Raw genomic sequence first — 25074 nt, 5'->3', positions numbered from 1 at the left:
GCGGGCGGGTCCACGAGTTCCGCAGGAGAGGGGAGGCCGGGTGACGTGCGCGGGTGGGTCCACGAGTTCCATTGGAAAGGGGAGGCAGGCAGATGCGCACCTTCGCGCGTGTTGGCCGTGTTGGCAGGCGGCTCCTCGGGAGCGTGAGGCGCGAGTTTTGAATTACCGCATCCGTGATGGGACGTAAACCGTCGCGCGCTATAAGACATTGACTTGCCGGCTACCAAAATGATCAGTAAATGATCGGTGGGGGAAAAAAAGTTTCATTATATCCATTGCGAGGTAATTTTAGCTTCGTTAAAATGAGGTTTTAAATACATGGGCGTCTATGGGAATTTCAAGGGGAATTACGATTGCTTCGTTATATCCATTAGTTCGTTATATTCCGCTTCGTTATAACGAGCTTCTACTGTACTAGCGGCAAAATGTCATACGTTTCGCAAGGTTCGCACGAGGCTGCCGCGCTTACGACGAAGTGGACACTGTTCCCGAAAGTGAAGTCTGAACCTAGCGGCATAACAGTTTTGTCAAGCAACCCTGTGTCACGTTATGTGATGCTATACACGTGCACAGAGGCAGAGGCTCTGCAAAATAGCACGGGTCGTACACGTCGTTTTGTTTACCGTCAGAGATGCGATTTCAGCATTTTATTTATGCAAGGCACGTCACGTGGATTTTTTCGTCGGCTGTGCGATGTGGCGAGGATAACGCCACCAAAGCAAAGCAAGTTACTGATGCTGCAAAGAAAGGTAGCCCTAATCAAAGAAGCGGATTCGAGACTCGAAGTTTCCGGACGTCAAAACGGCGCTCATTGTGTGGTTGCATTGTGTGAGAGGAGCCAATTGTGCCAGCGAAGGGCGATTCTCTGGACTTAGCGGTGGGCTACACTGATCTCGCCTGCAACATCGGCTGGTTTGACCCTTTTCTTATGCGAAACAACGTGGTGTCAAGCACGGTGATCGCGGCAGTGTCGACGCATCTACTCGAGGGGTGACGACATCAGCCGAAACAAGAAATATGCTTCGCTTGATGCGAAATAAGGTTGAGTGCAGCGGCGCGGATGATCGCCACATGCAATGTGTTAAGCAACTCGAGAAAGCTTTGCTAGGTGCAAGTGTTACTCAGAGGCAGACCAGCCTGAGTCTGTCTTTCTGCGCTAAATAAAAAGGCAGTGCCGAAAAACACAGCTGGTTGATAGCTCTGGTATGTCATTATTTTTCTTTAAAACCTTTACAAAGAGCCAGCTGGGTGCTTCTGTTAAGAAACTGGTCATTAGTGATAACATTTTTAGATAGAACTGGACTTCTCAGTGGAATTTGTGCAACTTTGCTTATCTCGAAAAACTGCTTATCTTGAAATTTTTTCTGGTTTTTACAACTTCGAGTTAACGAGCTATTACTGTAGCGTATTTTCATGCGTTTAACATGATCACATTTTTTGCCCGAAATTGGATAATACGACCGCGAAAGTGGCTCTTCACCCATATATCTAGAAATCCTGGCGCTGAGAGTGCAGCAGCGTCAGTATTGTGGCGAAAAGATCGCTGCCAGGTGTGGCCGCTGCATATAACGACGGAAAGAAGAAAGTGCGGTGCAAATTGACCAGCCACTTCAATGTTGCTCAGTAAAAGTGAGTCGGTGACGCAGTATCCATATTTTCCGCCTTTTTTTTTTTAACCTCTTTGGTTAATACGATTTTTTGCATAATACGTTTTATATTCCGGTTCCCGTGAAAAACGTATCAACGAGATTCCACTTAACTTCGTTATAACTGATAATTCATTATATACTGCGAAAGCGTATAAGACTGGACGCGTTGGTTAGGGTTCATAGATTAAAGCAGCGCAAAGAATGGAAACACAAGACAGAGAAGACCACAGGACAAGGCGCTTGTCCTGTGCTCTTCTCAGTGTTGTACTTCCGTCTTTTGTGCTGCTTTAAACTATCATCATTTTGTACGTATTCGTTACATCAAGGTTTCAGTGTACAGTAAAAAATAAGACAAAAACAACACATGTAATATTCTTAGATAACATTTTTTTTTTTTCAGTTAATCCTCACCAAAAATTTCAGATATGTTGCTCTGCCGATCAGAAAATGCTTTAGGCAAGCTCCGATTATTAAGAGTCCAAGAATTTCAATCCCCCAGAATAAAACACTCAATTCTCGGGACACTGAACAAATAAAAATATTTCCGTAATGTCGGTCTAGTTTTTGAGCTTGCGGCCGCTGAAGGAATGCAATGTTATGATTGTCACCTACACTTGCACACGAAGCAGATAAAAGAGTCCAGCCGGCTTGTCCGGGCCGAAGAAACTTGGCCTTTTTAAAGATCTCACCGCGTGAACATTAGACGTAAAACCTCGCAGGCACAGCTGTCACTGTGTGATTTGTGCACCACAATAAACTGTTCGTCATGCCCGAAACCTTGTCATCATCATCATCATCTTCAGCCCATGCTACGACCACGGAGGAAGAAACATTTAAGAGGCGCAACTCCGCTTCTTGAGGCAGCCAGATAACGTCACATTGCCGGAGAGCCACTTCACGCTGGCGGCATCTAGCAGCGCCCAAGAGAAATGCCGCAGTTTCTGTTTCCAAGGGATCCGGCCAGGCACGTTGCTCCCGCTCCGCAGCAGTCACGGAGCATGGACGCAGAGCGCGTTGGGCCGCATTCGTTTCTTGCTCAACATTTTCCCTGTAACACTTGCGCCCGCTTTTGCAGGTTTCAACAAAATACCTGCGTCGCATCTCAGGCAACCAAATGCCGAAGAAGAGCAGCAGCGTTATAACAGCCACGGTCGCTACATACAAAGAAAGGTTACGGAGAAGGCAATCCATAAAGAAAATTTGCGTGCCTGCCGAAGCAAACACCACTGTCGTCTGCTCACTAACGTTGCTAAAGAGAATGCGCGCGGGCGTACTCGCCCGGCCAGTAGCGCTTCTTTTTCTTTTTTGGCGGTTGCGGCTTCGCGCCGCAAGGCGCCGCCAATTGAAGTGCCTCCCTCGTCGCATGTTATTTTTGTATCTTTTGTGACGTTATCTGGACGCCCGCCGACGCCCGTTCTAATGGGAGTTTCGCCTCCTAAATATTTCCTCCTCCGTGACTACAACCACTGCTGGACAAGGCCCTCTTCCAATGACCTCCAATTAATGCTGTCCAGCCCAAGCTTATTCCATCTTACGCCTGCAAATTTCTGAATTTCATCAGTCCACCTAATCCTCTGCTGTGCTCAGCTGCATTTTCCACATCTTGGTATCCATTGCGTCGCTCGAACTGACCATCGGCTCTCCGTCCTTAGCATTCATGACCCTCCCATGTTAGACCCAGGCGGGTAACAGTCCATCCCCTTTAGAAGAAACCACGATTTGGCAAAGAAATAAAGAGCTCCGGAGGCACCAACTTACATTAATGAAAGAATTCATGCACATGGACGATCCTCTGATGGCAGCATAGTGCACCGGAGTCATGCCAAACTCGTCCTGAAGTTCAAGCAATGAAGCCTGTGTAGTTGTCTGCAGCAAGGTAGCCAGCTCCAGGGGATCACATGGCGTGTTGTCCCAGTGTCTGCAAGCAAGTCAGAAAACATTGAAAGAGGAAGTAAACACTACTAGGAAGGTTTTAGGCGTAAAGCCGGACTAACCTGCTGAACTGTGTGACATACGAACCCAAGTGAGAAAGAACGGCTATGTTCCTAGAAAAACCGAAAGAACAAACAACCTACCTGTGGATTTTGACGAAAGCGTAGTGCAATGGGATTCGCCCTCGGACGTCCCTGGCCTCCACCCGTGCCCCTTTCTGCAGCAGCAATTCCTCAAGGGCCGTCGAGCACTCGGCCGCACCGGTGTGCGCGTTGGCGGCCAGGTGCAGCGGTGAACGACCCCTGGCGTTCACCGAGTTGACGTCGATGCCGGCGTCCAGGAGCGCACGCACGGTGTCCAGTAGCTCTGTTTCACGAAAAAAAAAAAAAAAAAGTCTGCTGCAGGCGACAGAAGTCAAACGAGCTAGCAGCAACTACCGTATTGACTAGTTCCAGAGGAGCCATGGGTGTTGGCAGGGGAATGCAAAAGGGGCACTTGACTTACAACATAGGAAAACCTACTTGCAACATATCAAAACCTAGTAGCAACCAGTTACAACAGTGACGTCACTGTAACATACTGCTGGCATCCTGAATTGCGCCAGAGAGAGAATAACGTACTTGTTCTTTGTAGTTTCAGAGGCTGTTTAGGGGCCCTTTAAAGTGCTCCTCTCATCAATTCAGGCAATGCATAAATGGCTTCAAACGAGAAAGGACGTCAGCTTCACAAAAAGGGTCTCAGTCTCGTTTGGTCAACATGCAGCAACTCCATGACCCCTCAGCTGCAGTTAGCAAGCAGGACAGGACCGATTTCGACAAAACGAGCATTCGGAGTTCTTCGTCCGACATACCACACAAATACCACGAATGATGCACAACGCTCACCTGGGTTGCTTCGGTGCGAGACCAAATAATGGAGGGCATTGTTGCCAGAGGCATGGTTGACAGCCTTCGGGTTGGCCTTGTGCTTCAGGAGAAGCTGAATGAGTTCACCGGGGAGATTGTGCCTGCCGAGACAGAAATGTGTCGATTAGTCCTTTCAGGCCCAGTGATTCCAATTGGAATTGTAACTTTTGTAGATCAGTGGGCAACCCCATGCTTAAAAAAAAACAAAAAAAAAAACAACGATCTTCCATTACAAATCATATCTAGCATCTGCCCTACATATGCTGGCAACCTGATAGATGGAAAAAAATTACGCCACACATGAACAAAGAAATAACAGAATCACTCATGCTGTTCTCTGAATATGCCAAGCTGTCTTCTTCCGCTGTACAGAAGCAAGGCACTTATTTTAGTTTTGTATCGAACATTCGAACTTTGACTATTAGGTATTATGCTATCCCTTCGGAATAATTTTTGAAGTAATAAATTAATAAATAATACTGAAGATAATATTAAATAATAATTAAATTATTCAACTATTTCAGTCAAGTAAATTTTGTTTGAAAAGGGTGAGCACAGATGTTTTCATATATTTCTTCTATCATGATCATGCGCTTTTCAAATTGTAAAGATCAGTTGCTCACGTGCAAAAGAATTAATTCGGGACTGAAATGGTTTGGAGCGTCTCAATGAGCAAACATTTGTGCAGACATGGCAACTTGAAGTCTCCAGTGTTGGCTAAGAAAATGCCACTTAAACGTGACAGTGCTGTAGTGGGATCAAGTGGTTGCCCTCGGAACCTGTTCATCGTCCATTCCTATTAACGATACTGCCACGCGCCGGTGACAAAGAAGAATACAGCAGCCCAATGCGTTGGTAAATGTTAAACTTTCCGTTGGTGAACCTGGGCCTGGCAAAAACGAGTAACACTCGAAACAAAATGATAGTGCAGTCGTCGATCATCGAAATATGACGTAGGAGTTGAACGCCTTGGCTATTTATGCGTGCATCGTTGTACATGGAATCACTGGTGCTCCCATTTTTCTTTTTTTTTCAGGATGTACGCCAACATTCACGTCTCTCGTGCAATCTGATTACAAAAAACGTCATTGCTCTACAGGACGGCCAACAACATTCAAGAAGGTGCCGATATACGAAACCGAGCGATAACGCTGCAACAGTTTCAGCCGGTAAAAAATTATTGGATATGACTAAGAGAATTAAAGATGTTTTTTCGTCTCAACTATATCAGCACATAACTCGCGAGCCTTAGTACTGTGTTTAGCATCCATGATGGCGCTGCATACGTAAGAATGCCGCGTTTTGCACAGTGCGCAAGAGCACAAGTTCATTCGGGCTAGCTTATAATTAAACATAATGAATTACTGGATACGACGAAGTAAATCCAAGACGTTTTTTCATCTCGGCTATATCGGCGCATACATACAGAGTTTTAGTATTCCATACGTAGCGTCTGTAATGGTGTTGCATACGTAAGAATGCCGCATTTCGCACAGTGTGCGTGAGGTTAAGTTCTGTGCACACACTAAGCAAAACTTGGTGTTCTTAAGTATGCAACGCCAATACAGATATTACATGAGCAGTACTAAAACTGGTTATTAATGCACAATGAGAGCCCCTTGAACCCATTATGCTTACATAACGTAACGTAAGATACAACAGAGGTACTTTTGCGTACTTTTGTCAACTGTACTAAACTAACTTTAACGCCGTGATTAGATTTGAGGATCGCCTATTACACACGTCAACGTTGTCATTTGAGCGCTCTCTCTCTTCCTGGTAGTGTTTCTGCCTCTTTGTAGTCGTTGGCTTGTGACAATATGAACAAATAAGTAGGGATGGGCGAATATTCGGGTGTTTCGAATATTCGAACGAATATTACAGTATTCGAATTCGCTTCGACACGAATTTATATTGTTCGAAATTTCGAAGTATTCGAAATGAACGAATATATGTATGTTTGACCGCACGTAACCCCCTGTAAAGGTGGTTTCACTGCAGCGTCAGGTTGCTGTACCGTGAAACCACCTTTACAGAAGAAATCGGCACTGCCGCGAAGCCACACTTCAACGTTAAGTGTACATTTTTTTTTTAAAGTCTAAATCGTGTTATATGGGCTTATATGCGCTAAGTATAGTAATTTTTAAATTGTAACATATTGTACCACTTCTAACCTGCACCCTACTGCTATTCAAATCTTGATACTATTCAAGGTTGCTTCCACTTAATTTCAAACCAAAAAAGTGATATTCATTCGCTCATACCTAGTTCCAATTCTTAAAAATATTGTGCAAGGGTCATGACAAAAACGCTCATTTTTCATAATAATATGCCCTATATACTATTCGAACTATTCGATTCGAAATTATTCGACCAAATCACTATTCGCTTCGGATTCGCTTCGAACCTAAAATTTGCTATTCGCCCATCCCTACAAATAAGAAAATGTGGGCAGCTTGCACTAGTGATGCAAGGCTGGACTAACTGGAGCTTGTGGCCAACCTAGCATATTAGCAAGGTCTTAATTAGTAAGATCCTAATTAGCAAGGTCTTAATTATCTTGATCTTAGCATGGCTTGGCTCAATTAGAAGAGAAAGCGTGCCGGCCTAGTTATTGCGTTGCACGCGCTAGGTGATGCGAGATGCTATGTAAGGTAGAGGCCATTCATGACTATGACAGCTTTCTGGTCACGCGAAACGGCAGAACGAAGAGTTTAAACAGCTCCGCTGTTAAAAAGCAACAAGCTATTACACGGCGGATGCAACTACAGGCTGAAAACAAAAGGGAGGCACTCACATGGCGGCGTACACCAGGAGGCTCACGGGGAATGACCCACCATCGTGCAAATCCACATTGACACTGGCCCCAGCGGCAACCTGCAACATTTAGTTAGCATCATTCGCAGCCCATGAAAACACCCTCTAGCTCAGCACAACAGTCTGCTGCCGTGTTTTACATTAACACCCTACTGTCGTTAAATGAAAATGTTCCAATACCCCCTATTCCTCTGAAAATAACATCAAACGTATAGAATTGTAATCGTGAAGCACAACACTGTCACGTACGTGCACCTAGTTGGGTAAAATGCTTTGTTTCATGCCCGCTGTACAAGCACAGCTCAGCCGCACCATACACAATTTGCCTTGTTGACGTCTCTTCGGTCACTACATGTGGAGTCTCAAGCATGCACCATGGCGATCATGCCATGCATGTGGGCTTCGCTCCCTTTCCATCCAGTCTCCCACCCATGGTTGCCTGCCACCTTGATGTGTGTAACCCTACGCCACTTAGCATTGTTCCACCACTTTCTGAAAATGACCAATAACTATGAAAGGTTGCGGATGAAGGTCACAGCACCTCCGCTTCACGTCATAATTTGTTATCAGGCACTAATGTCTTGCACAATTAAGGTAACACTGGTAGAACGTGAAGATTGATTGCACACACAGCGGCAGACGCAAGAGCGCTTCTCCTTCTTCTTCACTACACAGTAAACAAAACCTGTTTGTGTACCCAGTCCTGCAAAGGCGATGACAGGCTGAGGTTTAACTCTTAGTTACGAAGAGTGAAAGGTGCCTGCACTCCCTGCTCTTTTGTATGGCAAGGAGGAGTACTCGGAGAGGTCGAGACAAGCCAACGAATGGAGCACAGTGAAGAAAAGAGTGAAATGAGCAAGGGCTGCTTTTCAATGATCAAACACGTGTAATTCCACTAGCATTCGCTGTAGACCCGTGCACAACTGCAATGCTAACTAAATTTCGACCTCTGGGTTGTTTAGAGGCTTTTTAAACCTTCGCCTCGTCATGTGGTACTGTAGCAGCAAGGCTCCGAGCAAGCGCAGCCTTGATGCTTCTCCACAGCGGATCACGCGACGTGAAGTCAAGCCTGCCACACCTGCGCTCCAGCACAGGTGCGGACAACGAAGCCAAGATCAACTGTTGTTGTGATCTGTTGTGAACAGCTTTCACTGTAAAATTTAAACAAAGAACACACTGCACAAACATGTGCAAACTCACCAAGGAGTGCACAGCAGCGCTGTTCCCACTGGCCACCGCTCGCGCCAGTGGCGTGAGGCCCTCCTGGTCAGGCGGTTCGAGCAGGGGCTTGTGCTGGAGCAGGAGGTCAACGGCCGCCGCTCCTGAGCAGCGAGCTGCCAGGTGCAGGGCAGAGGGGCCCCCCCGCACGGCTGCGGCCGCGTCGGCACCCAGCTCCTCCAGGAGGAAACGCAGCAGCGTGTGCAGTCGGCTACTCTGCTCTTCCGTCGGCTTGCGCAGCTCGCCCAGGGTCCGCAGGGCGACCAGCAGAGGGGTGAAGCCCTCGCGGTCGTGCGAGTTGGCCTGTGCGCGAAGGACGTCTCGAAGAGACCGCGGCTGCTCCTCCGGCTTGGCTCCTTCGGGCGGTGGGGGCGGAGGCTGAGTGCAAAGAGTCAGCGATCAGGCTAGTTTTTTATTCAAAGATCGAGATTTTTAGAGAAAGATCAATTAACGATACACGCTGTTAACATACATTGTTCCCCATCTGTCTTCATTGTTTATTTGCTGAGTATTTCACACAGAAAACCAATGAAAGGTATTAGTAGCTTGTAAATGTTCACCATTGCATTGAGCAGAACTTTACACCTGAAAAATTGCAATAACAGGAACATGGACGTAAATGTACACAGCACAATCCTTCTGGGTGCGGGGGGGACTGTTACATGCCATTCTTAGTAATTGGGGTTTTACGTCCCAAAACTATGATATGATTATGTAGGATGCCATAGTGGAGGGCTCCAGAAATATTTGCCTGCCAGCTTCACGATCTTTACATGCCATTCTTTATAATTGTTGCCGTTTTATGTACTGAAACCACGATATGACTATGAGGGATGTCCGTAGTGGGAGGCCTCTGGAAATTTCGACCACCTGACGTTCTTTAACGTGCACTTAAATCTAGGCACATGGGCGTCTAGCATTTCCCCTTAATCAAAACATGGCAGCCACGGCCGGGATTCAATCCCACGGCTTTTGGGTCAGCAGTCAAGCACCATTACCACTAAACCACCGCGGCGTGTTACACGCCATTCTTCTACTAGACATTATTTGAAAACAAACAGATGCCTCACAGGCTTGTGCAAAATGCAGCCCCTCTGCGGTAAAGGCCTACCCATCTGTGCTTCGTTCCACCACTTTGTAGCAAACGCACCTTGAGGAGGGCATTGAGCAACGGCAGCACATCCCTCTGCCTGGCAAAGAGGGCCACCTGGCGTAGAAAGTCTGGGGAGGCTTCCAGAGCAGCCAGTTCGGGTTGGTTGCCGGCATCCACCAACAGTTGCACGACCAGGAGGCTCCCCTATCGCCACGCGACCGAACACGGAGAAGGAAATTTGCTGTTAGTCAAATCACGGAGGCAATAAAAATTTTTTTTTTTTTAATTTTTTGGTGAACACGGAAGCAGAGCGGTGCAAACCCCACCTTGTGAAGGGCGAGGGACAGCGGACTCAGCTGTTCCTTGTTGAGTGTGGTTGGACTGCAGCCGCTGTTCAGGAGCAGCGAGGTGGCTTGCTCCAACCAACGGTTGTGCTCCTTACGCTCCTGCAGACAACAGAAACAAAGACAAGAAAAAGCAACGTTGTAGGTTTTACAACTTTCAATTTATGCATGTGTTTATGCTGTTGCATAATTAGCAAAGTCCTGCTAAATGACTATCTATTGGATACACAGCATTACATTGAGACATTTGCTTGCAGCGATGCTAGAAGACCAACGGGAAAAAAAAAAGACCTCACTTCTTTCCCAAACGATCCCACGCAATATGAAAAGTTTGAAAAGTTCAATGAATCACCCACCTTTTCCAGCCGAGCTTGCATAGCTTCTATGTGAGCAGTGTCTGATGATGGTTGTTTCTGGAAAAAAAATAAAGGATGGGATTATAAAACTTGCTGCTCAATGTAATGTGGACCACCACACTTCAAGAAACGTGGCAGTTGCATGTGCATGCCACCCACCAAGTCCGATTCTTCCAATCTCTGTCGGTGTCTGAACTCGCTGTCGGCCAGGACAAGGTGGTGCAACTGGAAAGGCAGAATGATTCAAAACTATATTCAGCCCCTCTTCCCTACCTCCACCCACATTCGTGGACACGGCTCCTTAAGCAAGTTACACAACAGCAAACTGCTCAGTGTCATTGAAAACTCATGCCTTGGTTGCCCAGAGTGTCCTTTATCCATGCTCCAAGACTGAGCAGCAGAAATCAACAATAGCGGCCGATTTGCAAACAAAATAAAACTGTGATGGGCAGATTGCGCAGCTGCTTAGGCCTAACTGCTTGAAGGTTTGCAATTAGTATGTTTTTGGCATACAAATTAATGTGAACAAAAGTTATGCTACTGGTCTTTGGGAACCATTAAAAAAATATTTGAAGCACTGAAAGCCAGCATTTGCACCTAATGGCTGTGTTTGTCATATTTGCAAACAAGGTCCTCGTTTGTGGACACCCATATTTATGCTTTGAAAAAGGAAATTTTCATCGGAATGTCTTATCTTTTGCACTTGTGGAACCTCGTGAAATAAGATTCTGCACACTGCATCTAATTTTCTTGCTTACAATTTTGTTCGGTCAATTTTGTTCGGTAGTCAAAAAGTTCAACTCTTTCACTCAAGTACACTATTACTGGTGCCACATGGGCACTTTTGATCGCGATCAGGGTCGATGCAGATCGGATTTCTTGATTACAATCAACAATCATCCCTGCTACATGGTCCAAACTAATCCGGATCAAGTTTGGTGCAGACGCAAGCGAAATCGGGATCACGGAGCCAGATTGCAATGCGCAGATCGCGATCGTCTTGACCCGATCGGGCCTGATCACAACGTGACCGTGTAGCAGCAGCGGATCCAGATTGAGCCTAATCCAGATCGGCCCTGACCGCGATCAAAATTGCCAGTGTGACACCGGTATTACACACACTCAGGCTTGTTGTGCGATGCAGAGTACTGCCACTACAGTTATGACGCGAAAAGTACGACTCACGGCATTGTTGCCCTCCTGGTCAACCTTGTTGGCGTCGGAGCCCTGCCGCTCGAGCAGAAACTGAAGCCGGGCATACACGGAGCCGCTGAGGCGTGAACGCAGCGCACGCATGGCCAGGGTCCGCCCTGTGGCAGCAGAGTCCGTGGGGCTGTCGGCACTCAGCTCCACACCTGGCTGGTCCAGCAGGTAGTCTACCACACCCATGTGACCCTTGAGAAAGGCCACCTGCACCGGTGTCGCCTGTGCACCAGCACGTGATCGTCACGGTTACGCACGGAATTTCATGTCCCATAACTTGGGAGCTATGAGAGATGCCGTAGTGAGAACATCAGACTACGTTAAACCACGTTGTTATTTTGTACAGCGAAACCGTCTTATAGTAGCCTGTGCTGTAGTAGTAAGTAGCCGGTGTACGCAGAAAACCATTGGCCGAGCCGGCAGGTCACGTGATCTCACTTTGACCAATCAGGTGTAAGCATAGACAATTTCAAATCTAGTGGTGGATTCACGACATCATGTGATTTTGCTAGTCAATAGTATACCCTAGTCTATAGATGTCACCGTGCTGAAAACGCAGCGTTGTGAGCTCGCAAAGTGGAGGTCAAGCGCCGGTGGAGAGCCAATGACTCCGAACTGGCAAAGAAGGGTTGCCACCACTACACTCAAACCTCATTATAACAAAGTAACACCTGCCACGAAAATAACTTCGTTATAGACGTTTATTTTTAACACTGTATCTATGACAAGACTATTCTTCATTTACTTCGTTATAACCGATAATTCGTTATATCTGAGTTCATTATATCGAGGTTTGAGTGTACCGAGAGCAGCAAGGGCCACTGCAAGGAACGCCGCAGGGGGGGGGGGAGTCATCACGCATGGCTCATTCGCTGTATGACCATTTTGAAGGAGTCGATGGGGCACTGATTTCTTTTTTTTAACTTCTATCAACGAGACCCAAACACACGAGCTGGAGAAGAGTGCTGCCCGAGTTTGGGTCTTTCGCAATGCACATCAATCAGTGGCAGCCAAACGTGTGCTCGTTACAGACCCTTCTTATTCCTGTGAGTACAGCTGCCTTTGTTTTGTGATCGGTGGTTTTGACAAGCACGAGCACTTCAAGCGAAGTCACGATGAGAGTTTGCTCGTTTGTCTTAGTGAGCCCAAAGTGAATTCAGTTCTAAGTAGAACTTGGACTTTTGTCACACGATCTTCGCAAGTGTGAAGCTAAGGCCTCAGAAACTTAACAGAGCTGACAGGTTGTAGTGAAGCACAAAATGATCCTGTGCAAACTGGCAACAAAATGTGCTCCGCTGTCATTTTGGGATGGAGATGACACTACATCTGCCCCTCTGAACGCTGGCTGTTGCCCGTTCCATAAACGTGGTTTTGGTCTCGTGCTTGACTATACCGTAGGGCTCGCTTTATCGACAATTTTTGGACTCGCTTTATCAGAAAAAAGCGCCAGGCCTGGGTGGAACACGCAGCATAGTCACAGTAAAAGCTGGGGGATCGGCCTTTCTTGAGCTCGTTGTAAACTCTCTTGAGGCGACTACTACAAGTACAGTTGCAAGGTGCCCACTACATCATAAATAATCAATTTTGCGAAGTAGGGAAGCACCCACTATGCCATACTGCAAAGAATCGAGGTACCTGCTGCGCAGCTATAAGGCATTATGTGCATTTCACTGACTTAATTAAAGTGCAACCACACGACACATTCACACACCCACACACCCACACACCCAGGCATCAACCACGCACAGCGCTCACTTTCAACTGATTTATTGATCGCACGGGCTTGAATATATACATGTGGCACATGCGCGCATTAACATCAGATAAGGCCAACACACACACAATCAAGGCATACATTTCCTTCCTGCTCCTTCCATCTCGCAGTCTAGATCTGATGAAGTGAAGTTCACTGGGAAACAGAGATAGCGACGGGGTGCTTACACAGCGGTCCTTGTCTTTTTCTATGGTAAATGCCTCTAACACTGTTGTGATGTTGTGCCATACATCCATAAGCTCTCGCACAATTTCAAGAAAGTCGTGGGTAGGCACGGTGTACCGATGGTCTTTTCGGCGCCCGAGAAAATCGGGAAGTTGTGCCAACGTATTTGCGATAGCAAAAAGCGCGGCTGCGAGAAGAAGCATGAGAGGCTTTTTGTAAAATGTTCCACGGGGGTCGTGTACTCGATACCCCTATCCTGCGGCAAGGTGTACATCGGTCAAACCGAAAGATGTGTTAATGACCGGTTAAGGGAACACGCCCAAAAATTAATAAAACGAGATGACAAGTATGCGCACCTGGTTGCGCATGCTATAATGTGTGGCTGTGACGCAGGATTCTCTGAGACAAAGATTCTGGGCAGAAGCACAAGGAAAACTGCACGTGAAGTGTTAGAGGCATTTTCCATAGAAAAAGACAAGGACCGCTGTGTAAGCACCCCGTCGCTATCTCTGTTTCCCAGTGAACTTCACTTCATCAGATCTAGACTGCGAGATGGAAGGAGCAGGAAGGAAATGTATGCCTTGATTGTGTGTGTGTTGGCCTTATCTGATGTTAATGCGCGCATGTGCCACATGTATATATTCAAGCCCGTGCAATCAATAAATCAGTTGGAAGTGAGCGCTGTGCGTGGTTGATGTCTGGGTGTGTGGGTGTGTGAATGTGTCGTGTGGTTGCGCTCTAATTAAGTTTTGAAAATGATCTACCAACTAGCCCAACAACAAGTTCTTTTAGCATTTCACTGAGCCCTTTGTAATGGATGAAAAACATTAAATGACCTATTCGTTATGCAATTCGCATTGTGTGATGCCAGGTTGTTAATTTACTCGTCTACCACGCTATATTACATCTGTTAAAGTGGTTCCTTGCCCGACATGACGCCTGTGTAGGGTCCTTTTGCAAAGATGTTTCAAGCATTGGCATGGCTCTGTAGCAGAAGGCTCGAACAGCATGCAAAAAGCCCGGTTACAAAGCCCGCACAATCCCGGACTTTTTTTCCCTCATTGTGTGCGATAATGGTTACGGACAACCGCCGTGGCGGTGGACCATGCCACCAAAATCAGATGTCGTGATCTCAAACAGCTTTAACACTGTAAAAAAAGAAAAGCGTGCTCAAAGATTCAACCAAATATGGCAAGCTCACCTTTGAGCTGTTTTGCTTGTGTGGTGCAGCCCCAGCCTCGACAAGCAGGCGCAAGCAGCTCAGCCAGCCGTAGGCAGCCGCATAGTGCACCAGCGAGTTGCCCCCGACGTCGGCTCGGTTGGGGTTGGAGCCGAGACGCAACAGCTTGGCACACACGGCCGTCTGGCCATTCAGCACAGCGTGGGTTAGAGCGCTGCGGCCACACTCGTCTGGAACGCGCGTGTGGAGAAGCCGCGCTTTAGTCGACGAGGACAAAGTTTAACTCATAACACGTACACTTGTGGTAGAGGATGTTGGATAATACCACAAAATTTTGAGCAAGCACCCCTACCCTATGGCTCATCTATACTCGGTTACAACCTAAGAAAAAATGTCAGCTCCGCCTACAGTTATCGCTGTCCCTCCCAATGAGAATTTGCATAAGTGCTCCATCCAATGGCACTTACTCCATTTTCGTGACGTCAAACATCTCTGGAATGTTTCAGACAGTCGACTTTCCCATACTGATACACGTTTGTGTCACTGTTACAGGTAAAAAAAAAAAGTAGTGTGCAGCTTGCATTAGTGACGCAAAACTGGAGCGAACAGCGGAGCTAGTGTTCAACCTAGCTTCTTCCAAGTTTTTGCTAGTAATGCCAAGCTTTTGCTGGAGAGAGAGAGATGAAACTTTATTTTTGTCCTTGCTGGGGATGCTAAGTTTTTGCGAATAGCCCTACGTATGGCTAGGATTGGCTATTCTTTTCCGGCTACAGTCTGTTCCCCACATTACGCATGTGTTACGTGATGTTGCGATTTTAGTCACTTGGCTAGCTGTAACGTGGCTTTTTGCGGGAACATGTCATGTAATTTTAGTCACATGAATAGTTACGCGATTCTACGTACAGTAAAACCTCGGTCATTTGTACTCGGTTAATTGGGAATCCCGGATAATTTGTATTATTTGCGCGGTCCCAAATTTTTACATGTAAATTTAACCGGATAATTGGTGCGGCCAGTCTGCGACTTCCCGGTTAATTGGCACACTTGGCCGCGACTTCCAAGATATGCAAAGGATGTTGCGAATCTCGGAGGCTGTAACTAAAACATGCATTTTTTTTTTGATGTACGGATCTCGAAGGCCATGTTTTTTTTACCGGAAATACGTCGTGGACGCCATGTTTTAGCAATTGCCAGGCGGCGATGCGTGCGGTTGCGATCATGATCATCATCATCTCAACAGCGATGTTAGCCACTCTAGCGAAGTGAATGTTTTGAGGAGTCTTTGTGCCATTTGGATGTCGGCTGGCGAGCATTGTGCGATTCGGTGCGACTGCTCCATTTGTCTCCTGTCTCCGCTTGAGTGTCTTCCCTATGAATTAGTTGATTGAGGTGTGCTTGGAAGGAAGATGCCGAAGTACAAGAGGTTGTCCCTGCACGAAAAGGTGTGCTTAATTGAAGAGGCCAGCAAGTTGACGGCGTCGAAAACGGCTCTCGCCGAAAAGCACCACGTGCCTCTGTCAACGCTGTGCAACATCAAGAATAAGGAGAAAATTCTCGATGCTTACAGCAAGACGCACTCGTCAAAGCGTACACGAGTACGCCCGCCTACGTACGCCGACGTTGAAGCAGCTCTGATCGACTGGCTGCAGAAAGCCAACGCAGCACACCTTCCTGTGAATGGGACCATATTGCGTGAGAAGGCCAACCAGCTGGCGCTGCAACTTGGACATTCTGAGTTTAAATGCAGCAATGGATGGTTTTGCCGATTTAAGGAGCACAACAACCTGACATTCGTGACTGTTTGTGGCGAGAGTGGCAGCGCGGATCAGTCTGTTGTCGACGGCTGGAAGCAGCACACCTTGGCTCCACTACTCGCCAAGTACGAAGCAGCAGATGTTTACAACCTTGATGAAGCTGCTCTGTTCTACAAAATGTTGCCTACGAAGACGTTCGCTTTGAAGGAGGCAGACATTAAGGGGCGGAAACAGAACAAAGATAGAATCACTGTTTTGTTTGGTGCAAGCATGTGCGGTGGGCACAAGCTGCCACTGCTTGTTATTGGGAAGACAGAAAAGCCTCGTTGTTTCAAAAATGCACGACTGCCATCCAAGGATGACCTGATCTATAAAAACAACAAGAAAGCTTGGATGACGGCTGCACTCTTTGAAGAATACGTGCGGCACCTTGACCGCAAGTTTGCGGCCGCAGGGCGCAGCGTTTTGTTCGTCGTCGATAATTGCCCAGCTCACGGCGACATTCAGAACCTGCAGGCAATCAGGCTGGTCTTTCTACCCCCGAACACGACGTCGCTATCGCAGCCGATGGACCAGGGCGTCATACACCATACCAGGAAAATATATCGCTACAATCTGTTGAAGCGAATGCTCCTTTGCTATGACAACGGAAAGGAGTATAACATTGACCTCCTCGGTGGTATTTGCCTCATTGTTCACGCATGGAGGCAGGTGGAGGCCACCGTTATTCGACGGTGTTTTGAGCACGCCGGTTTTGTGAAAGAAGAGGCAACCTCCGCTGAGTTTGCTGTCACCGCTGTCACTTGCCCGTTTGATGAAGAAGGGGAGACTCTCTGCGCTCGATATGAGGCTTTGCACGCGGACGAGGAGTGCACTCCAATTGGATTCTCCGAGTACGCAAATGTCGAGTGCACAGTGCAGATGTGTTACGCCGACATCGACAGCGAGATAGCTGCGAGATCGACCGATTCGGCCTCTAATGTTGACAGCGATGACGAGCCCTCCCGAGCACCCCCTTTGGCGGATGTCATCGATGCCTTGAGTGTTGTGCGCAGCTTCGTCGAGTGCAACGGCGGCGAGGCTGAGATGCTGCGCCTCATTGACAGGCTGGAAAATATGACTTTCAGTGCTGGGAACTACCGAACGCGTCAGTCACGCATGGAGGAATTTTTCTCCAAGTAGGCTGACTTGCCACAATAAAGGTGTGACTTCCGTACATCACGTTTTCTGGCTGATTTCTTTGATTTCGCGTTGTTTCGGATAATTGGGAATCCCGCTTAATTGGGATATTTTTCTCGGTCCCGAGGCCTTCGAATTAACGAGGTTTTACTGTAATTGTAGTCAGATGACTACAGTCGCCGACCGTTTATTCGGACGCCGAAAATTCGGACATGCTCGTTTATTCGGACACCTTCGCGGCACCGCCACTCGTCCCATTGAAGTAATGTAAACTCGCGACCAAAAATTCGGACGCCCCACAGTCCGCCGTTCGATTTTTTGGACTCCGGCTTGCTGATCGAGTGCGACGTTGACCGCCATGACAAGTTGTCAGCAATGTTTACAAAATTTTGATAGGTTGCCAGCACTGAAATGTTGCACTGGCTATAACTGGAGATCGTGCCAGTGTCAAAAATCCACGCAGAAATTACCGATCTCGAAGGCTATGTTTGTTCGCTACACGTAACGGTTGCCTTTTGGCTTTAGCCAGTCAAGTATCCATTGAACGGCTACCACGGCCGAACAGCAGGCCAAGCCAAGCCAAGATTGGAATCGGCTCGGTGCGGCGTGTGAGATGAATGACAGCGTGTACGAGTACGACGTGGATCCTAATTCGGACAAAGAGAGTACGACAACAGAAACGCTGCAACATCAACTAGCCCAACGTCGTTTCCTTTTGGCGTGTGAGGGTTTGCGTTGTCAGATGTTTCTGTGGCTAGGCCTGATCTGCATCCCGAGCTTAGTGTCCCGCTCCCTTTTTTGTTGCTTGGCGTGCGAGGCCTGATCTGCTGAAATTGCTCCGACGCTGCCCGTTCCATGTGCGCCGTCGGAACTAAAGAAACGCGGCAACTACAAGGCCGTGACGATGGCGAAAAAAGCGGCGATTATTCACCAGGTGGAAGTTGTTTGGGAGTTTTCGCCGAGTTGGGCGATCAGATATCCGTCAGCTACTCGAACCAGCGCATGTGGACAGTGACTGCCGTGATGACGCACCTTCCACACCAGTCATCAAATGCGGATTTAGCATAGGCCGTTACAGTGCTACTGCCGACCATCACGGGTGGCCAAACATTGGCTGAAATACAGGCCGACTTGGTGGCGTGTAAGCGTTCATGTGTACAGGCACGCTCTGACAAGTTTTTTCCGGCCGCTGGGCCAATAAAAGTGCTTTTTTCTGGTGAATCCTTTTTTTCGGACTCCCGATTATTCGGACTTTTCGGCGGTTCCCGCCGAGTCAGAATAAACGGTCGGCGACTGTAGTTACGTGATGCTATGCGATTGTAGTCACGTGACTAGTTATGTCATTTTTTAGTCACGCCACTACTTGCTGCGGGATATTATGTGACTTTTAGTCACGTGAGTAGTTGTTACGCGATGTTACAATGATTTTAGTTACGTGAGCGGTTGTTATGTGATATTACGAGATTTTTAGTGACGTGAGCTTTAGTCACGTGACTAGTTGCTACTTGATGTTACTTGATTTTATTCACGGGACTAGTAACGTGATGTTCCATGGTTTAGTCACGTGACTAGGCACTACGTGATGTTGCACGATTTAGACACGTGACTAGATGTTACGATTTTTCGTCATGTGATTTTTAATCATGTAACAGACTCGCCCATCTTAGTTATGTATTCCACACTGGCCAAACTGGCGCACGTGTTGTGGGAGCGAAGTAGATGATGAAGACAAAGCGAGCGCATGCCAGTTCATGATGATGGTAATTACCGTGTTTATTAAAATCTAAGCCGATGTTTTTTTTTCGAAAAAAAAAAAAAAACGATGTGCGAAAGTGGGGGGGCCGGCCTAGATTCGAGTAAATACTGCTCATTCGAGTAATCACTGCTCAGCCAAATGCGATGTTTTAGGTACTAACAACGAGCCTTTAACTCTTAATATGCTTACTATTTACATTAGTTAATATAAAGTACTTGTGGTTCGAGCGGGAACCAGCTAGCATGACTATGCTTCACAGGTGAGGGCAGGCGCACCACAGTTCTGTAGGTGAAGCGGACATTTTTTCTTAGGTTTAACAGAGTATAACATCGCGTTCCTTGAGCAATGCAATGTTTTGTACAAATATATTATGCAGTAACCGTTAGAGGATGGCTGCCAAAGCCAACAGGCTGCTTCCTAACAGGCCCACTCAGAGTTGCTCCTGGGATTCGCACATCTATTGTTCAGTGATATGAAGTGTATCGGTGCTGCAACACTGCACTGTTGCCGGTATTTATCCGCATAAGCAATTTTAAAACCCTTGCAAAGATGCCCAACGCACATGCACTGACACCACTCGCAAAGTTTGATTATCCCTATCTCTGGGATCATTTTGGTTTAGACATCCACAAATCTGCCTACGCAAAACAGAGGGAAGGGCACACAAAAGAATTCACAATTACCCATTTCTGCACCAATAATATTACATCTAACAATTCGTTTCTTCCTAGGGTAATTACGAAATGGAATAAACATATAACGAAGTCGTTGCAGAACCATCCTTATGAACCTTTTTTTCTCACAGTTCTGGTAGTGCTATATCTTGAATGTGGTGCTAAAATTATTATGTGCTCCTGTGTACATTTCGTGGTGTTAAATATTTCATTTTATGCTCGTGTGCTTGATTTCTGTGAATCACTGTGTTGCATTGCTAAAGCGTATAGTTCCATTCCCTGTCTCTTGTTATAGTATTTGCCAAATTGTAAAACTTTACAAATGTAAATCAACTCTGCTAAAACCCTTGGTGAAGGTTGCAGCATCTATACATAAATTAATTAATGAATTAAAATTGCTTTGACAGATTGCAGATGGAATTCAGTAAACAGGTAGACGAAATGCATCAAACAGAATTTGCACCTAGGAGTTCCACGGTGCCCTCGTCCAGCCTTCGACCGCTGCCTTCAACCAGTGCGTGCACCATGTCGCAGCTGCCTTGCTGAGCCGCGCACATCAACGGGCTGATCTGGCTGTACGGAGCGCCGCGGATGCGGTTTGGTTCCGCCTTGTAACGCATCAGCACTTGAGCGGCTTCCTGTGGAGCAGAGAGCAAATGTGCAGGTGCCGTTTGTAAAAGCTGGATAGCCTTCCAGTATTCTGGAGCATTACAAGGGTCACAGCTGGAATGAGATTTTTTTTTTTTTTCAGCTAGTACATTTTGCAATTTTTTTTCTAATGTTTACTACTGTCCCTGCTGTTTTTGCTAACGTTTCTGTCACTGCTCCTGAGCTTATGGATGGGTGTATGGACCTTAGTTAGGCAGAGTTAATCTGCCTTGAGTCCTTTTAACCCAGAAAGTGTGTCTAAATAATCTCGATAAAAAAATGTTCCAAGCCAACATCCATGTAGCCAGATTCACAGAGCCATCGAACACTCTGTCGGATCTTGAGCTCGGCATTGGCGTCCGTCACAAGTTTTCGTCGCTTGCTTCTCCTAAGTAACGACACGCCGACGGTGTTAGCTGACAGTCTTAATGGCCCTGGTGACTGATTTTTTAAGAAGAAGCAGTGATTAAAACACTGCATCATCACAGACATCATTGCAGCAACAGAGATGTGACTTTTAAAGTCTACGTAAATCAGGTTTAGCTGAATCCCGTCTATCAACAATCATTGTATACAGCAGGGGTTCTCAAACTGGGTTCCATGAAGGGAATTTTAGAGTTTCGAGAGCGGTCGGAACGAATACGACCGGCTCCCATTTTGTCCCCATTAACACCTAATGTGTTGATTTAGACAAGAAAATTTGCACTGCATTTTGCATTTACCGAAGCCACAGCACATCACAGCCACACATCGGGAGTCAATGAATAGCGAGACGCACACGGCAGCGTCACTAAAGTTAAGGGTTGAACAGAAATGTTAGGGTTTGCCCAGCACTGTAGAGAAGCCATTGGGGTTCCCGAGGCCAGAAAGTTTGAGAACCCCTGGCATATAAAACAACTGAACTACAATACACTGAATTCATACACAGCACACTACACAACTCATGCTGAACATTACGCCTCATAACAAGTCTCCAATGAATATAAAAAGAAAAGTATGCATTGAAGGTGTCGAGAAAAAGGTACGAAGCACCCGGTTCTGCCGCGAACCTGGCGTTGCGGTTTTTAAATGTAGTCACTGCAACCCAAGTCCAACCTACCAGGTGGTTGTTCTTGACAGCCAGGTGTAAGGGAGTCCAGCCTTCGTTGTTGGGTTTGTCCACTGCGCTGAACAGACTGCCTTTCTCAGCACCTGCAGCAACCACGCGCAAAACGCAGTGCGTTAAGGGAGCCCTGCAACACTTTTAAGTAATCACCAAATGACCTCACTATCAGTGTTTACTGCCTCACGAATCAACTGCTGCAAAAACATTTAGAATCCGCCAAGTACAAGCAAAGTTGCATGGATTTGTTGCACACTTAGAGAGTGCAACACATCCATGTAAATTCATGCAACAAAACAAATCACTCATCACTGGAAAGGAATGCAAAGAATGCAGATGTCAATGTCAAGGATAAATTTAAAGGGGTCATAGCGTTTGAAGACATGAACAAGAGAGAACGATTACTACATGCAGAGGAGCCCGATGTACTAGAAATGAAATCTAGAGGTACGGCTTTTCGGACTAGTTGGTTGGATACATTTCAGGGGGTCATAGCGCTCTCTTGTCCATACCTTCAAGCGCTATGACCCCTTCTAATGTATCTAAACAACTAGCCCAAAAAACCGTACCTTTAGTCAGGGATAAATTGCAGCAAAGAAGAGCCAGACGTGCCTGTAGCGAATCGAAGAAGCACTTCCAGGTTACTTGAACGGCCTGCAGAGGCGGCCTTGTGCAGTGGAGTGTCTCCATTCTTGTCGATGGCATACAGAGAAGTGCCCCTGAACATGGAAAGAACACAAACCAGATTGTAAAATTTTACTAGAGGTGTCAACGTAATCCATCATTTCACAAAGGCATCCACAGTTAAAAAACCAGTGTACTCCCTGTAGGCTGTTCCCACTATTAAAAAAAGAAATGCATGCTAAATATCATTTCAAGTACTGTTAATGATACAATGCTTCTGGGTTGGCTTCCCTACATGTGTCATAAGAACAACACGAAACTCTGCACTGTTTTAGGCAAGGTCGAGTCAGGTAACGTAGGGTTAGCAAAATAATGTCCTTATTTGTATCCCACAGAAAATTGGCATCCTACAGTGTAGAGAGCATGACTCTACACTGCGAATGATGCGTGAATTAAGCAGCAAAGTGAGGAAAATCCACGTATTACCTATCACTCCTTGGTAGCTGAGCGACTGGAGTGTTGGCGTTCCTCCTAACAATTTCAATGAAAAACTTAAAGCTGTGTGAATAGCAAAATTTTGGGTGTGAAGCGAATTCGAATATTAAAGTATGAGTGCAAATTGAATCGAATATTTTTCTAATACTTCCAAGTGAAATTACAGAAAAAAGTTGAAGAGGATCCCCAAGCATATTCTTATGAGGTGGAAACATGAAAGAGTTTCCTTTCTCTAGGTTGGTGTTACGGAGAGGTGCTGCAAAGCGGTGTACCTGACTTGTGTTATAAAGCGATAATGCGGATGCCGAATTGTGTTTATTCACAAGATTTGGTGAAACCAATGTGGTGTCGACAACACCTTACATGCCCTCTTATAGTTCCTCGTCGAGGTAGTATAAATCACAACGTCAACGAGCCTTCCGACAACGTCGACGCTAGGTATACAACGTTGCCATCGGACTTACTGTAGCTATGTGTTGCAATATCTGTGGAGGCAGTGTTGTAGGCTGCTGCAACACAGCCTGCACAGAAGTTGAAGGCCAACTGATGTGGCGGGCAACGGTGTGCTCCGAGTCGGGAGTTCCTCTTCCGCTATCCCTCTCCTACTCCGCAGCTGCGAGTGCCTTCTATCGCAGTTGTTGGCATCGGCGTTCATTCCCGTGGGAACAGTCGCATGTCTTTCTCACATGGCTTTTACGAACGCAGGACAAGTGTGCGCTTTCGCAAACCTGGCCAAGTAGCGTTTTTGCGTGTAAGTGTAGTGCAAAACATGGCCATAAAATAATTACTTTTGCGTGGTAACCCGTATGCCTGGCGGCAGTGCGCTGTCCACCGAGTGAAAACGAAGCTTTGCTGATAGCTGTCATGTAATGACGCGGGGGAGGTAACATGCAGTATTGGCGCGAGCTTCGAGTGATATTTCACCGTTTCTAGGGCAACACTAATGAATTTTATATAACAGGCTGATTTCGCAGCGCCAAGACATTATTCTGAAAGTACGTTTCGCAAAACAAGTCGATCAAGTACGAAATCAAAACCCCGTTCGCAGCATTAGCAACAGTCGACCACCAGTGGCAGATGTAGTGACATGGTGACATCATCACCAAATGGCGACCAATAGCATTTTAAAGCTAGTCCGCACAGGCTCATTTCATGCTCGAGTATGGTCTGCGTGCATTGAATTTGTTCCCTGCAAGTGGAAATGGTGACGCAGCCCTTTCGTTATGAAAGCTCATATGTCGCACGCTGAGGACAGCTACATTGAGACTATTTTGCGTGCCCGAAACCCGCGTCTGTGAGTGGTGCAAACGAAGGAAAGATATGTTCAGCTGCACGTCGACCAGGAAAGGCTTCTACGAACCAAAAATGAGAAAATATCCGGACCTCGATGACAAGCTTGCAAAACATGAACAAAAAGCTCCGTGTAGACCAAGCTCGTCAAGGTAACAGCCCCTGAAATGGTACTCGATCGAGGCGTATCCAGAAGTGACCTTAAAGCCAGCAGAATAAATTTTACTTTCCATGAGGGTGCATTGCGCTTGCCTTTTTGTTTGTTTTCATGTGAATGTCAACATGAGAGCACGCTATAGTTCCAAAATATCATTGAGAAGTGCTGTGACTTTATTTTTAGCGCATGAAACCATTATGTTTACTTTCCGGAAGTTTGAATACCTTGAATAGTAAAATCCCAGTGCGAATCAAATTGAATGCAAACACTATTCGAAAAAGATTCGAAAGTTCAAATATTCACACACCCCTATGGAAAACTCTAGGCCACAAACAGCACATTGGTCAAACAAACAATGCAATCATCGATTTCAAAGACTAAGACAGCAATGGCCATGACCTGCTGCCTCGCCCACCTGGCAAGCAGGAGCTCCAGCGGCGCGGTGCAGGTGGCCACAGCGGCATAGTGCAGGGGCTGCCACCCCTGGCCGTCCTGGACCTCGAGGTGCGGCACGCTGCTCAGCAGGTGAGCCAGGTAGCTGTGCTCAGGGTTGACTGCAGCGCAGTGCAGGGCCGTCACCTGAAGACGGTGTTTGCAAGGCACAAAATGACAACAGTACTAAGTACATTATCAAAAAATTATATATGGTAGACTCTCATAAACAGAAATCTCTTACATGGAATTGCAGCTTAAATTGACTGTTTGACATTTTGCCGCTAGTAAAGACAACACACACAAGAAAGACACGAACACGACGAC

General features: G+C 46.6%; 1 protein-coding gene across 2 annotated transcripts in view; it reads right to left on the bottom strand.

The window, feature by feature from the left end:
• Window positions 1-25074, bottom strand: part of LOC119374424 (poly [ADP-ribose] polymerase tankyrase) — a 119286-nt gene that overhangs the window by 51041 nt on the left and 43171 nt on the right. For both annotated transcript variants that reach the window (XM_037644511.2, XM_037644513.2), the window contains exons 17-31: window positions 24731-24894; window positions 22362-22468; window positions 21747-21838; window positions 20463-20637; window positions 14658-14866; window positions 11500-11739; window positions 10474-10539; window positions 10315-10371; window positions 9941-10060; window positions 9672-9818; window positions 8504-8899; window positions 7284-7363; window positions 4466-4587; window positions 3725-3947; window positions 3408-3567 (exon numbers count right to left, since the gene is read on the bottom strand). In XM_037644511.2, the coding sequence (XP_037500439.1) occupies window positions 3408-3567; window positions 3725-3947; window positions 4466-4587; window positions 7284-7363; window positions 8504-8899; window positions 9672-9818; window positions 9941-10060; window positions 10315-10371; window positions 10474-10539; window positions 11500-11739; window positions 14658-14866; window positions 20463-20637; window positions 21747-21838; window positions 22362-22468; window positions 24731-24894 (2358 nt within the window). The remainder of the gene's footprint in view (window positions 1-3407; window positions 3568-3724; window positions 3948-4465; window positions 4588-7283; window positions 7364-8503; window positions 8900-9671; window positions 9819-9940; window positions 10061-10314; window positions 10372-10473; window positions 10540-11499; window positions 11740-14657; window positions 14867-20462; window positions 20638-21746; window positions 21839-22361; window positions 22469-24730; window positions 24895-25074) is intronic.

The sequence above is a fragment of the Rhipicephalus sanguineus genome, chromosome 11 (assembly GCF_013339695.2).
Source record: "Rhipicephalus sanguineus isolate Rsan-2018 chromosome 11, BIME_Rsan_1.4, whole genome shotgun sequence".
In the NCBI taxonomy this organism is placed as follows: domain Eukaryota; kingdom Metazoa; phylum Arthropoda; class Arachnida; order Ixodida; family Ixodidae; genus Rhipicephalus; species Rhipicephalus sanguineus.
Note: the sequence above shows the minus strand (reverse complement) of the source record. Positions and strands in the feature narration are given on the sequence as shown.